The sequence below is a fragment of the Lepisosteus oculatus genome, chromosome 1, assembly GCF_040954835.1.
Source record: "Lepisosteus oculatus isolate fLepOcu1 chromosome 1, fLepOcu1.hap2, whole genome shotgun sequence".
In the NCBI taxonomy this organism is placed as follows: domain Eukaryota; kingdom Metazoa; phylum Chordata; class Actinopteri; order Semionotiformes; family Lepisosteidae; genus Lepisosteus; species Lepisosteus oculatus.
The window spans coordinates 67,947,060-67,963,539 of record NC_090696.1 but is presented as its reverse complement, the minus strand read 5'-3'; the positions used below and the strand labels follow the sequence as shown (position 1 = coordinate 67,963,539).

The following is a 16,480-nucleotide window of genomic DNA, read 5'->3' as shown; positions in this document are numbered from 1 at the left end:
CAACTGACTACATTAAGACAACCACATCATCATTCGGATTCTTATTTCTGCTGTTGAAATGTGTGTTGCAAAGGCCTTTTTATAAAATACAGTCTTGTCTAACCCAGCAGAATGAAAATCAGATGTGGGACTTAAAATAAATAGATCCTATAAAACATTCCCTAAGCAATGACAGAGCTTCTCATATCTCAATGCCCTGACTCCTGATGATAACCTGGTTTCCTCTCTTGGAGCACATTACAGTAGGGTGACCTTCAGTCTGAACTGGGTATTAAAAAGAAAAGATGAGCTTTTTTTTTCTAATTCAATCATATTTTACTTCCTTTCACAGGCAGAGGAGCAACGCTTGCGATACACATTCAATTTGCCGAATAAGAGATGCAATGATGTGCGTCGCCAACATTTATTATTGCACAACCTGCGATTTAAGATAAAAACACGAGCATTATTCAACACTGGAAAGCAATCTTTCTATGTGTGTGATGACAGTAAAGCAGAAGAGCTGTTGACAAGTTAAGGACTAATCAACAGGTCTGCTTCGTTTTCCTACCCTGACAGGCCGAAAAAACTGAGCCTTGTTATTCTTGAACACAGAAGACTACGAGGGGGACCCGATACAATTATTCAAAATCCTCAAAGGCACTGACCTGGCAATGTCGGTCCCAACTGGGTATCAGAACAAACAGTGAAACACAAACAAGGCAAGTGAGAACTTCATGGAAGAGCATTTAAAACCGAGAAGAGAAGGCACTTCTTTACAAAAGGGCTGCCTCTGGAGCCTTCTTCAGGTATGTGAAGAAGGTTGAAGAACTCCACTGAAGAAGGCTCTGCATCTGTAACGTCCTGTCTCATTTCTTTCCTTTTCGGCACAGAAGAAAACGTTCCCGTTCCTTTGTATCCTACATTTCTCCTTTACTCTTAAAAAAGGACAAATGCGTGAATTCCACATCTCCACCGCCAGCTGCACCTCAACACCAAGAAATAGCTCTGGCTGCGTCTTTCCTCAGCACCAACGAAAACGGTTCAGTTTCCGTTTTTCCTCAGAACGGTTCTGGTTTGGGGGGGGGGGAACGAATCTCGGGGTGTATGGGAAGAGGTGAGGGAGCTACCTCATTCTCCGGCGTGGGTGACGGGGTAACGGAACTCAGAGAGCCCTTCCGCAAGCCCTCGGGGTCGACTGACGGGGCCACAGGCCTCTGCCACTGCGTGGTGCCAGTGGGTATGTGCCAGTAGTAGATCCCAGCGATGTCGTTGATCTTCTTCCAGCCCGGAGGTAGGTCTGGGTCTGTCTGAAATGACTGGTCACTCCATATATCTGCTCCACAGACAAGAGAGGGGGGGAGGGGTGGGATGAAAAGAGACAACATTTAAACGCCTCTGGAAGACTCGGAAACAGGCGTCCCAAAAATAAATCAAGGAGAGGAGGTGAGCTCCCGTTATTAAAACGCTAAAACATTTCCATTTTTTAAATGACTGTTTTGAAAAATCCAATATCGCAGAGGTTGCCAGGCAACAGAGCTGTCATTCTGTAAACCGAAATCTCATCTGTGATTACCTGCAAAACAAACTCAAAAAAATAAACTGTTTGATTGTTCCCTGGGAAGATCACAGAATAACAACACGAAGGCTCCTCAGCAGGCAGAAAAACTGGATGTTTTTTGCAGTTGAAAGTGTTGGAATTCAAAATATTACAGCCTGAAAATACCAGCATCTACACATTCAAGTGCAAAAGCAGCTGTTCGTAAAACTGCAGGGAACACTCTTTTGCAAGGGATAGAAAAATAAAATACAATGAAGTACAATCTCCCCAATGCAAAACAAATCAGCAAGAGAAAGCAATAAGATGCACACATCAGAAAGACTGCAGTCTGCTCCTGCATACTTTTCATTTGCATGTCAGCGTGTGTGCTATCAAAGGCACTGAAACCCATCCTTGGGTGGGCGTCTGTAGTTCAGAAACATCGGCTTCCCAAGCACAAGTGTGTAGGGTTTTGCAGATGAATTCACCTTGCCAGATCAGCAGCCCACCAACAATACCAGACTTTGACCCCACCAGGACAGAATCATGTCAGAAGTACACTGTTGTGCATCTTCTATAACACACAGATCTCCACAATGTTGGATACAGCAACGCTTCGGCAGACTGGATTGACATTGTAATACATTGATTTTTTTGCTGCTTGGATACAAACATGTTTTAAGGCTGCTGAGACAGGTTTGAGGCACAATAACAAAGCTGAAAGTCTTCAAAATTCAACCCAGTGCACCCAAGTACTTATATGGGTCACTGTGCAATTTGCAAGTCCGGAAAGCATAAAGAATTTTTAAAGGTTTTAGCTTCAGGGCTACTGTATTAATATCTAGGATACTCCTTGTACTGAACCACCACCTCAGGCCACTGCAAATTAACTCCTCTATCACTCTCCTCAGAGAGCAGTCCCTGTGGGGTAGAAATGAAACAAAGAAACTTCAAAATAATGCCTGTCCTCTGCAGACTAACTTTCAGCAAAAGTAATGAATTGCCAAAACTCTACTCAATATTTTTTCCATTTCAAAGTCATACAAAACCAGAGCCGAGAATCAAAGGATAAAGATCATTACCATTCCTTAGAAACTTTTAAAAGGCTCCCTTTTCCTTTACATTTCTGGAGTTATGGTTTCCCTCAACAGTGCACATTTCCCTTTTCAATCACCAGGGATGTAATCAGGCAGATTTCAGAGAAGGGAGACCTTTGTTTTTTGTAATCAAGAGCTCCTGTTGAAACAGATTCTTCATACTGGAACTCAAGCGAGCTCATTTACACTCCTGTTTCACACAACGGCAAAATAACCGAAGAAACTATTTGCCCATATAAAATAACTCGAAACGCAAAAGAAAAAAATACGTTGAAGACGAATGCTTGAAAAAGAAGGTAAAAAAAATAAAAGAGGGGTCGAGATCACAGGTTCTGTTCTGGACTGTCATTTGCCAGCTCTGGCAGAGATAACCCAAACAGAGAAGCACCACCTGTGCTGATTTTGGATCGATTCCAGGGCAGGGCTGCTCAAGCTCACTGCTGAACAGCGCCTCTGTGTGGCCAGTGAGGGTACCTATATGCTCACAACTTTACCAGTGAAAGCCATGTTAACCCACCAGCTGAAACTTGAGCTTTGCACTTGGAAAAGAAGGAGCTTGGCTTGAAAAGAAGCAGATATCTTGACCCCACGTATAGTTTGGCTTCATATCATGCTGGTAGAGGAGGGTTAATGGCAAATCACAAAGTAGGGGTTAAAAGAAAAACATCTGCATGTTCCCGACATGTGCCTTTCTTAATCATCCCAGGACCAAAATATATTAGTTCCAACCACAGCCTGCCACCTCTTCGACACTGTGCAGAATCTGCCCTTCGCTGAGCTGGGGGGAAAGGAGACAATCGTGCGAGCTCCACCAGGTTCTCTGCAGTGCTGCCCGCAGGTCACACCGGCAGAGTGAAAACAAAACCCCAAAGGAAAACTCTCAAGCCAAAAGGAAAGCTTTGATACACAGAACAATACAAGCATTCAAAATGCCTAAAGGGGAACAGAATCAGACACCGGCAGGAACAGGAAAAGGACTTGACTCGCATGATCACCCTCTGGATAATCCTGTGCCAGTGAGGAACACAATGGCCTTTCACATGCTGTCCACCACCACGGCTGTGCTACTGCTCTCAGTATGTCACAACCTGGGCAGCATGACGGTCAGCACCACAGCTCCTGGGTATCCCTGCTCCTTCCCACCTCCAGAGACCTGCAGCGATGGGGCCGATGGGCCATTCTACGAAACAGTGCCCTGCGACCTCCTCTCGGCTCTGGCATTTCCAGAAAACGTGGGCAATTTCTTTTGTACTGGCAAACCTTTTCAACATCCTGGCTGGTGCTGGCTACAGCCTCTAATCCTATATAATAACAATTAGCCTTTATGGGCTGCTAGGGCTGGGGCTGCCATCCAATGGCCCTGTCTGATCACGGGTCAACAACTGATGCTGTATATTTATGGCCAGCAGCTATAGCACCCTGCAACTCACAACTGGCAACCCACTGAAGCTAAGCGGGTGTGAGCCTGGTCAGTACCTGGATGGGAGACCTCCTGGGAAAAACTAAGGTTGTTGCTGGAAGAGGTGTTAGTGGGGCCAGCAGGGGGCACTCACCCTGCGGTCCATGTGGGTCCTAATACCCTAGTAATAGTGACACTATACTGTAAACAGGCACCGTCCTTCTGATGAGACATAAAACCAAGGTCCTGACTTCCTGTGGTCATTAAAAATCCCAGGGCGTTTCTCGAAAAGAGTAGGGGTGTAACCCCGGCGTCCTGGTCAAATTTCCCATTGGCCCTGACCAATCAATGCCTCCTGATAATCCCCCTCTATGAATTGGCTTCATCACTCTGCTCTCCTCCCCACTGATAGCTGATGTGTGGTGAGCGCTCTGGCGCACTATGGCTGCTGTCGCATCATCCAGGTGGGGCTGCACATTGGTGGTGGTGGAGGGGAGTCCCCATTAGCTGTAAAGCGCTTTGAGTGGAGTGTCCAGAAATGTAAGCTCTTATTATTATTACTACTGGGGACCATTGCCCAGGAAAGGGTTTTCATTAAAGAAGCCACTTGGGTGACACTGTGTACGGACCCAGAGACTGATTTACCAGCCCGTCCCTCAAGTCCTTGGGATGTACTGCCATTCTCCTCTCATTCAGATGAAGTGCTGAAAATGTTCTAGGCAGCAGTGAGAGGATGCCAACTGCTTTAACAAGCTTCTCTCCAGCTGAGATGCTAGATGCTGAGTCACTGCCTCACAACAGGTCAAGCTTACTCTGGCACCACAGAACACCATTTTATTACACTGCGAAAACAAGGCCGTGTACAATTTGCCCTCCCAAATCAGGCCCACCGTTTCCTATTCCAGCCTTCCAACATGATACAACATCGGCAATGAAAAAGGTCTTATATTTTGTCACTGTCACTTGCCCTACAGAAATACTCTACAGCATGAGGCAGAGAAGCATGTAACGGCATTTACCTTGTTTTTCACTGGTTTAGAAAAGCACAAGAAAACAAAGGCCGACTCTTTCCTTGCTATGGTGAAGATTCAAAAACTTGCTGCACGTCTCATGGTAACAGAAGACAATAGACAAGAGAGAGAAAAGAGTATAGCGAGCGTTCAAGATACGACCCGAAGATGCCAGAGCATGCATTACCATGGATTACAGAAACCCGCAATGCCATAAGTGTAGAGCTCAATTCTGAGCTCTGAAACTAGACCTTTACCGCTGAAGCCTCTTGGAAATTCTCCTAGTAGAAACCCCTTCATAAGATGATACCATAAAAACCATCGAGGGCTGTGTACAACGGCAGTGGAATTGCACCACTCCTGTTCTGTAAAACAGATGCAATTGAACTTTAAAATGGGATTTCCTTTCTGCCCTTTCCACTGGCCCACAACATCACACCTTCGTACAACCCAATAGCAGCGCGATTTTCAGCTGAAAGAAAAAAGTCTCTCCCAGAATGCTTTCTGAACATTCTGGAAGCAAGGAGCTGTTCAACAGGAAATGTTGAAACGGTATTTTGGGGGAAATGCTGATATTCTATCGATGTGCAGAAAGATTCAGTGGACTGGAATGATTGCATGCCAGAGGAACGAGATCAAAAGTTTTTCTTCAGGCTATCTCAGCAATTTCAATCCACACAATTTCAGCTTTGATTTAGTTCATTGTACACCTCCTTTATATTCCTCTTCTTAAATAGACATACAATACTGCCCCAATGCATCTTAATGCAAATAATGCCACACCCACTATGTAGCAAGTCTATTTAAAGTGTTTTGGCCACTTTAAAGTGGACACCATTCAACACCCAACTTTCCACAGATCTCCTCAGCTAAAACAGTTGGAAAAGCAAACTATTTAGATATTCATTGTAAATTCATCTAAGTGATTTAATCCAATTAATTAGTAGATAACCCTTTCCAGGTTTTTTCAGGGGTTGCCCTGGGCTAGTTTCTCAGTGGTAGCAATTAAGCAGGTACCCGCTTTAATAAGAAGCACCACTTAACACTATGCTCTGTACAAAAAAATCCAAAGTATTTAACATAGAGCACAGAATGCGTTGGAAATGCGTCGAATGAACGAGAAACACACTTCAGCCATATTGTCCCTGCTTCACAATCACAGCAGGCCTCATTCCTTTGGAAGCGGTCACAAAACCGTGAAAAAAGCTGACAGGCCAGCTGAAACTGCAGGACCCGAAGAAGAGATTTGTTTTCTTTAGTGCTCGCTTCATCAATGCGACACCAAACGGAACTGGGCCTGAGCACAACTTGCATTTGAGTTGTGCTGATTGAATCCCGGGCAGCACAGTGGCGCAGTAGTTAGCACTGCTACCTCACAGCACTGGGACCCTGGATTCAAATCCAGACCTGGAGTGCCACCTGTGTGGAGTTTGTATGTTCTCCCCAGGTTTGTGTGGGTTTCCTCCAGGTGCTATAGTTTCCTCCCAAAGTCCAAAGACATGCTGGGAGGTTAACTAGCTTCTGGGAAAACTACTTGTGTCTGTTTGTGCCCTGTGATGGAATGGTGTCCCAACTCTGCTTTCCGCCAACTGCTTGCCAGAATAGGCTTCAGCTCCTACACTGAGAACGACCTACACTGGATTGGTGTGAATTATCCTTTGCGGGTAAAGAGAATCCCTCACTGAGTGAGAGTTGTTTCCCAGGTGGCTCAACCAGGCTCAGTTCTATGATCGTGGGTCTGAGCCTGGGTCATGTCATTATCGGACTGCAACCAGGACTTCTCAAGCCTCAATGCACGATAAGCTGAGCACTGGGAATAGCTGACGAGGGCTCTTCAGGCTCACAGTTACTCCTGTGAATTCCCAGGCACTTGTGGTACAGAAGAGGAGACAAGCAATCTTCCTCCAACAGGCGCTGAGCCTCCAGCAGTGGGCTGTTATGCCTGTGAAGTGTTAAACGAGTAAGGTGTATGCTTACATTACCTCCTTCTCTCATGGAATGAGGAGCTGTGAGCCAAGACATGAAAGACACAATTAACCTTCCCGAATTGGGTGGCTACGACGAAAATAATCGGTCGCTCTAAATTTAGCAAAAGAAAAGGGAGGGAGATGCAAAGAGACATGTCACACAAAAAAAGGTCCAAGAAACGTTTCTGAAATGGCCAAGTTGTGAACAGGAAACCACAATGGAATGAAGCACACCAAGCACTGTGAACATTCAAACACTCAGTTTTGACTACTACATTTTGCAACTAATTGAAGGAGGATTTCGGGAGTCATTTTCATACTTTTCACCGTCAACTGGCTCGGTGTGGGAAAACGCTAGAAAAACAATTAAATATGACTTCAGTAATACAGTCATAATCTGCTTCCAGGTGTTTTTTGGTGTTCAAATTGTAACTGAACTAACAGGCTACAGGTAACAAGCTTGTGCCCTTATAGCCAAGACAACTGTAACAATTGCCTGGAAACAGTAACACGTTGCAAACAAACCCAAGTCTCAGAGAAAGCTACACATCCCAATGATTCGCCATATGGTTACATCTTGCAGACCATCAGACCATCTAACTTTAGAGCTGTGTCCAGGGTTCAGATATGGCTGACTCTGGGATCTCCAGACTCTCTTGCAAACCCATTAGCCCCCTCAGTAACCGGTACTCAGTACCAGGACATAAGGACGGTTGACACCTTCAATTTGCACTCTGGGAAGAAGAGTTAACAGGTTGTGTGGTATGTACTGTAGCTTTAGGCCACTAAATTGGGGGCCCAGGACCTTCTGAGAATCAGGGATAAGAATATACTGATTAGTGTAGCACGAGCAGAAAAGAGCATCATCCGCACTAAGAGAACTGCCTGCAGTCTCAGACCATACACAAGTTAAACAGCCAGAGGATTTCATGTCTGCCATGTTTGAGGCTTCTGTGCTTTAAATCAGGATTAGGTCTCTCTTTTAGCCAGCAGATCAGGAGCACGCCCGCTCAGATTGTACATCAAGGCACTGAACAGTTTAAGTATTAAAATAGGATCCCTGCAGCCTACAATGGCTCAAAATCATTATTTCACAGCTGTAAAACTGTCTTGCCACAGCAAAGTGTTCACTTATTATCTGACTACGCCAGTCTGCTGGGTGCCAACAGGAATACAGAGCATACTAACCCTCTCCCCAATATATTTTCATATGAAAATCACTGGCATGCACATCTTAAGACTAAAAGTCGTACCTACCCTCGTAATTAACAATAACAATGGCCAGCATGTAGTCTTTTCCAAGCATCATGGCAAAAACGTACTGTATTAGCATAAAAATAAAAATAAAAACATAGGAGGCTTTTTATTTCTTTTTTTAAATCGCAGGCTAGCAGGAAAAACAATTACAAGCCAGACTTCCTGTCTGGGTCATGCAGACTCGGTCATCCCAGGGTAGTGTTAAACGGCAAAGAAACTGATCATTTGGAAAGTCCTTCCTCTAGGCACATACAGTAGTGTTGTCGTAGCAACCTGAAGATCATCTTTCCTGCAGTATCAGTGAGCACAAAGTCACGTGACCCCAGCCACAGTGAGAGGCAATCCTGCAGCTTCTGGAACAGCAGAGACACCGCGCAGACGCCAAAGCGAGCTCGCACACACAAAACTGACACCTACACCAACACCGAAACGCAACCAGGAGGTATGGTGACATGGGGAACAGGGGAGACACGAGACCGCTGAACCTCAGAATCATTCAGAATTAGAAAGGCATGAGGCCAGCGCCTGCTAGTTAAAGCTGCAGTGTACCAAATAAATCTGACTTACAAAACGAACTTATATGACACACCTCATGGCAAGTACTCTCCATTCTTTGAGCAGTGCAAGGTAAAAATATAAAAACAAGACCCTACGAGTCATGAAAAGGACTGAGATTATAGAAAAATACATTCAAACAGGAGTACGCTCACAAAATCCCACACAAAAACCAACACCAGAGATGTCACCAAAATGGTTATAACTGATTTATCACATACATTTGGAATTTGTGAACTGAGATACCTGCACCTTAGATTATGATGTTCTGGGGTGGTTTTGCATCTACAGGTCATGGAGTCTTTTTTTACAACAGGTGGAATCATGAACACCAACACATACCAAGATATTCCAGCCAAACTGGTTTCTTCTGCTAAGAAGCTCAAACTTGACAGAAAATGGACATTCCAGTAAAACAGCAATACAAAACATGCATCCAAGATCCCATAATCAATAAATTATTAGGAACCTTAAGAGTAAGACAGGCTGAACAACCCTACTGTCATTGCTTGTATTTCAAACATTCTTAAGTTACTCAGTTCTTATACCCCCAACAAAATTTGGAATTGGTTACCAACCCTCATACCAACAAGTGGAGGAGACGAGGGCTACGCCTGCTTTCCTTTAAAAATTAGTTGGAGCCACCAGCAACTTCTCACACTGCGAGCCCCAAAATGCTGGCAGAATAGCTAGCACCAACACACTGGTCACAGATGACTAGAGATGTAACCCAGACTCAACGCCGACATGTCTGGGACTATAGGTCACCAAGGGCACTTCGAACAAGTGTCTTCACTGGCGTCGCAGTACAATTCAGCTGTACTGACGAGGAATCTGCAGCCGGCAAATCCTCAGTCAGAGCTTGAGATTTTACCCTCTCTGGTGACAAGAGCCAAGGAAAGGGCGACAGTGCACATCAAACTAAAACCTCTACAGCATGTCGTTGCAAAACACAAGGGAGGCTAACTGCCAAAGCTGGTTTGTCAGTTGCTCCTATTCTAGGAAGATGACAGGGATCACATGGGTCAGACAAGCTTTTAGCAGCTACTAGTTGGTTTCAGACAGTCCTGGATCACTTGATAAGCCAGCCTGACTGAGGAGTCTTCTCATTCGAGCCTCTACAGTTGATGCCACTGCACTGTGCATTATCCTTCGGATGTGATGTAAAACCTGACTCTCTGTGGTCATTAAAAATCCCAGGGCGTTTCTCGAAAAGAGTAGGGGTGTAACTGGATTTTCTTCCCCTCTTTGGACCAAGTTTCACTTACCACTATGTGCAAATCGTGAGACCCCACGAGTGACCTAAAAGTATCTGGACATCAAAAGGACTGGGGGCAGATACAAAAAATTCTTACTTTTCTCTCTTAGTATTCCAGGAGTTTAAGGCACAGTGTAGCTAAAGAGATCCTAAGTGAAGGGAAATGTACTGAAGTTATTTAACAATAAGGGTGCTTTGGGTAACTAAAACGCCCATCGAAGTTGTAAAAACAGGTACAAAAAACATGCTAAAAGCCACTCCGCCCACAGAGTGTTACAAACACACCATGACTCCGCCCACAGAGTGACAATGAGTGACTCCGCCCACAGAGTGACAAACACACCATGACGCCGCCCACAGAGTGACACAAACACACTGTGACGCCGCCCACAGAGTGACCACAAACACACCATGACTCCGCCCACAGAGTGACAATGAGTGACCCCGCCCACAGAGTGACCACAAACACATCATGACTCCGCCCACAAAGTGACACAAACACACCATGACCCCGCCCACAAATTGACACAAACACACCATGACTCCGCCCACAGAGTGACACAAACACACCGCGACGCCGCCCAGAGTGACCACAAACACACCGTGACGCCGCCCACAGAGTGACAATGAGTGACTCCGCCCACAGAGTGACCACAAACACACCATGACTCCGCCCACAGAGTGACAATGAGTGACTCCGCCCACAGAGTGACCACAAACACACCGTGACGCCGCCCACAGAGTGAACACAAACACACCATGACTCCGCCCACAAAGTGACACAAACACACCATGACTCCGCCCACAAAGTGACACAAACACACCGTGACGCCGCCCACAGAGTGACAATGAGTGACTCCGCCCACAGAGTGACCACAAACACACCATGACTCCGCCCACAGAGTGACAATGAGTGACGCCGCCCACAGTGACCACAAACACACCGTGACTCCGCCCACAGAGTGACAATGAGTGACTCCGCCCACAGAGTGACACAAACACACCATGAGGCCGCCCACAGAGTGACCACAAACACACCATGACGCCGCCCACAGAGTGACAATGAGTGACAAACACAGCACGCGTGAGTGACAAACCCTGCAGGTTATCTAGCTTTATCACCATGATGGCTAAATGTAGGTTTCTGAAGATAAATTATTAAACCATTCGACAGGCCAAAGCTATATTAAGCTAAATGCCTGGCAGTTCACTAAAAGATGAAGTAACATGTCTTAATATTGTACTTTATATTGAAAACCATTACTGGTTATACATAGTATTTGAGACAAACTGTTAGGTAAATAGTAATTTCATAACTTTTGAAGGTAGCTTGTAAACCACAGTACAGAAATTAGGTATCATATTCATAACATTTCATGATGGTTTTAGCTACTTATGACAAGGACATTTCTGTTACTGAACAGCTTTGTTTAATCATAGCTTAAATGGGCTGCTTTACTCCTCGAATGAAATGCCTTCTTTACACTTATAATGGAGAAGAAGAAAGAAAAATAATAGGGAGGAGGGTTCAAAACTTTTTCTTCTAAACCCCCTGTGGTGATTTCACTCTGGTTCATGACCGCACTGGCTAGATCAAACAACACAGATGAAGAGTCAATATCTTACAGTTGGAATGCACAAAGCAGCTCCGTATGGTCAATAAGAGGTCTGTGCATGGAACCTGCTGGTGTTAAATTCACTGTCTTATGTTCAATGTCTTATTGTAAGAGATGTGGTATCTTAAAGCACTTGTACGCTACAACAGAAACACCATATACTGTACATAAAACTCAAATATGGCAAACAGAACTAAAAGCTACAGCTGCAACATAGTAATAAGATGGATGTTTTGAATGTGCCAAATGATTTGCAAGATCTGACATGGGCTGAAATACCAATGCGTAGTCTTGGAGGGACACAACAGAATAGAAAAGCATGGTCTCCCAAAGCTTGGAGCCTCAGACTGGCTATTGAAAAAGACCATACAACACACAAGTATGTAGAGGGTCAACAGTGCACTGATATAGTCAGGAGCCAATATTCAGTGTTCAGTCACTATTCTGTAAGAGACCCTTGACCCTGTAATAAATAAGCTGGTCTAGTACTTTGACAATCATTCCTAGTACAGCTACAAGGACTCTTACAGGGGGAATTAAAAGGTCATGATTAAATGAACTATTATACTGAGAGATAAATAAAAAACCCTGTGCTTATCACATGCTGTTATACTTGTGGCAGAAAGCTGTGCTCTGGGCTATGGCTCCCTGCGTTCAAGAACCATGTAACCAGTAGCATAAGCCCAAATCTGCGAAGTAGAGGCAACCTGGAGCTGATAAAACAATGGTTAAATCACAGGAGAATTTCCATGGGTTGAACTGCAGGAGAATTGACCAATGATTCAAGGATTAATTATAAATGCAGAAGAGCTAAGTAAGGGCTCCACGGCCACATCACAGCTCTTGTATGTCGAATCTACACATCACACGTCTGACACACACCCCAACTTCCACCCATTTTTTAAGCTCATGGGGGAACTGAGGCCTATCCCAGCAAGCACTGGGAGCAAGGCATGATACACTCACCCAAGTGACAATTTTCCCAGAGGCCAGTCCACCTACCAGTCTGTCTTTAGACTGTGGGAGGAAAGTGGAGCACCTGAAGGAAACCCACTCGAACGCCGAGAGAACATACAGATAGCGGCCCCAGGTCCTGAACGCAGCGGCCCAGAGCTGAGAAGCAGCAATGTGCCACCGTGACGTCCCATACACCAACGCTCAAATAAAAAGACACAAGTCACACGAAATTTCAAATCATTCAGGAACAAGCCAAAAGCCACCAAAAAATCAATACACAACAAAATAACCATCACCATACTGCTGTTCCGTTAGAAAGCTTACAAAAGAGGTAGAATACTGACAGTGAGGTTAGAAAAAAACACAGGAAAACACAAGGATAGGCTGAAGGATGTAGAAACCCTTATACTTACAAGGTCTCTCTTCCTCTGGGCAGACAGGCTGTAGCTGTCCTGCTACCAGCATCCTTTAGCCTCAGACACTGCACAGCACAGACACTGCACTGCAACCCCTCTCTAACGAGGGCTAGAGGGAAACTGCACACAGCAGGCATTACCTTAATTACCTTGAGCAGAAAAACTGACTTCGGAAATATTATTGTGGCAACCCCCCCCCCCACACACACACACACAGCAGCCTGCATGCCTCCCATTAACTAAACAAATGAATACCTATTTCAATGCGCCTGTTTAGTCGATGACCATGAAGAACCAGCAACACGTCAAGTTTGCACGCGTACAATGCATCTGGAATCAAACTGACTACATACAGCAAGGACAGTGATATTTTCCGTGCAGGTTTAGTACAGAAGCCCTAAACTGTGCACACAGCTGTTAATCTTTATGCCATATTGTACCGCAAACCTCGGAAGCATTTGGACAGAGAAACTGTGAGGCCTAGACAGAGAGTGAAAACTGAGCTGACCAAACATTTTGCAGGACAGTCTCTCTCAAAATAAAGCGTGGCCGGCTCCCTGCCTTCTTCTACTCCCCGGCAGAGTGCCGCAGTAATGGAAGAAATTGATTTAGCCCAGGGCTCTCATTAAGGAGCTCCGCCATCTTTAAAACCAGTCCTTCCTCTTGCTCAAAGATCAATAGCCTAAACAGAGCCCAGGCAGTATACATCATCTCTGCAATGTGAAGACGTTTGTTTTTCACTCTACTTTCCTTTGAATTGGTAAAATCTCTTATGAAATAGCATCTGAAAAAACAGCATACATTCTTCACAGGTGGTTCTAAGAATATGGCAGGGCTCAGCGTCCACTTGATTATTTTTTTAGGTTTCACCCATGTGCCACAAACACAGGCACTCGTGACTCTGCTCCACAGAGCGACACAAAAGCAGCGTGACACAAACGCAGGCACTCGTGACTCCGCCCACAGCGCGACACAAACGCAGGCACTCGTGACTCCGCCCACAGCGTGACAAACGCAGGCACTCGTGACTCCGCCCACAGGGTAACTAAAACACACCATGACGCCGCCCACAGAGTGACCACAAACACACCATGACTCCGCCCAGAGTGACAATGAGTGTCTCCGCCCACAGAGTGACCACAAACAAACCGTGACGCCGCCCACAGAGTGACAATGAGTAACCACAGAGTGACACAACCACGAGTGACTCCGCCCACAGCGCGGCACAAACACAGGCACTCGTGACTCCGCCCACAGCGCGACACAAACGCAGGCACTAGTGACTCCGCCCACAGCGCGACACAAACGCAGGCACTAGTGACTCCGCCCACAGCGCAACACAAACACAGGCAGTCATGACTCCGCCCACAGCGCGACACAAACGCAGGCACTCCCGACTCCTCCCACAGCACAACAAATGCAGGCACTCCCGACCTCGCCCACAGCGCGACACAAACACAGCATGACTCCGCCCACAGTGACACAAACACAGCATGACGCCACCCACAGAGAGACAGCACGCGTGACCCAGTGCACAAACACGTGTGGCAGTAATAGCGGCAGCACCAGCTTGGCTTTCCTCTCCTGATTATAGAATGCTGCTATAATCAATCATCAGTGAGGGAACTATGACAATCTGCACCTACTGTACAAGCGGCATCTGATTCCTCTCTTGACATATTCCCCCCAAAAGTATTTTTTTTATCCAGTAGGATAAAATGTCCACACTTAATGGATAACTATTAAAATAGGCAAATCCCTTAGGGAAAATCACTTGTACAATTTATGTATCATTAATCTTCGTTTTCTGGATGTGGTTTGTTTTAGGGTAGATATCTATTCCCCTTCAGAACCCGACTGATGCAAGTCAGTGGATAAACCTTAGAGATTTCAGACTTCTGCCTAGCTGCTACGGAAAGGGTGTATTCAATTATTCTCTCCACCCTTTAAACCCTGTAGCAACCTCAGCGACTTGCACACCAAGCAATTTCTGTAGTAAATCCAACTTACAGCAAACTTGTGACCCCATTCCATCTCGAACCTTGGTCTAAGAGATATATACAGTAAACAGCAAAAGAGGTCAAATTCACTCATGTAAAAGGCTGGTGCAAAGAAGCAGGGATGTGTCACAGTTTCACATTTACAAACTGAGCTGTGAGCAAGCTGGTTAATAAGCACCATCCTGTTGGAGGTTACTCCTTGAGCTACACTATCCAAAATGACCCAAATTAAAATAAAAGCAAAGATGCCCAAGACGTGCACAAATAGCAGTCAAAGTGAAGTATTTCAGCAGCAGATTTCCCTTTTATTAGTCATCCATCAGGTAAAGACTATCTTGTTTTCTGGAGTTTACCAGATAGAGATTAAGGTAAATAAGATCTGCTCAGCACCTCCTACAAATCGCCTCAGTGCAGAAAAGGGTCATAATGTGGCAGATTAACTTTAGGAAAATCCCTACATTCAGATTTTAAAGCTGAAATCAACTGTTAATCTACTTTTCAACTGAAAGTAGGCCTTAAGAAGATAAAGGTTTCAAAGGAGATTAGTGCATCATTCATCCATCCCTACAAGTACGAGTCCTGTAGCAACTAGACATTCCTAAACAGATCATCACATGTGGAGATCCCTAATGACTGGCTTGCTGTGCACATTAAGTAGTGTATCTTTCTGCACAGTTTGTGCTGTACTCAGTGATGTCCACAGGATGGTTTACAGAACGGTTTTGCTCATCACTACAGAGGACTTGGCTCTACATTTATAATAATAATAATTGCTTACACTTATATATTGTATATATAAGTGTGCTTATATACAAGCGCTTTTCTGGACACTCCACTCAAAGCGCTTTACAGATAATGGGGATCCCTTCCACCATCACCAATGTGCAGCCCCACCTGGATGATGCGATGGCAGCCAAAGTGCGCCAGAATCCTCACCCCACACCAGCTATCAGTGGGGAGGTGAGCAGAGTAATGAAGCCATTTCATAGACGGGGATTATTAGGAGGCCATTATTGATAAAGGCCAATGTTAAATGTAGCCAGGACGCCAGGGTTACACCCCTACTCTTTTTGAGAAACGCCCTGGGATTTTTAATGACCACAGAGAGTCAGGACCTCGGTTTTACGTCTCATCCGAAGGACGGCGCCTGTTTACAGTATAGTGTCCCCGTCACTATACTGGGGCATTAGGACCCACATAGACTGCAGGGTGAGCGCCCCCTGCTGGCCCCACTAACACCTCTTCCAGCAGCAACCTTAGTTTTCCCCAGGAGGTCTCCCATCCAGGTACTGACCAGGCTCACACCTGCTGAGCTCCAGTGAGCTGCCAGTTGTGAGTTGCAGAGTGATATGGCTGCTGGCAATTTGGGAGGTCCACTGAGATCTTGCTCCAAACAAAGGCAGCCCAAAGGCCCCGTGCTCTTGATAAG

General features: G+C 45.4%; 1 protein-coding gene across 12 annotated transcripts in view; it reads right to left on the bottom strand.

Annotated features, from left to right (window-relative positions):
* Nucleotides 1-16,480, bottom strand: part of LOC102696635 (amyloid beta precursor protein binding family B member 2) — a 140,593-nt gene that overhangs the window by 66,756 nt on the left and 57,357 nt on the right. For all 12 annotated transcript variants that reach the window (XM_015345599.2, XM_069191723.1, XM_069191727.1 and 9 more), the window contains one exon: nt 1,110-1,315. In XM_015345599.2, coding sequence (XP_015201085.2) covers nt 1,110-1,315 — 206 coding nt within the window. The remainder of the gene's footprint in view (nt 1-1,109; nt 1,316-16,480) is intronic.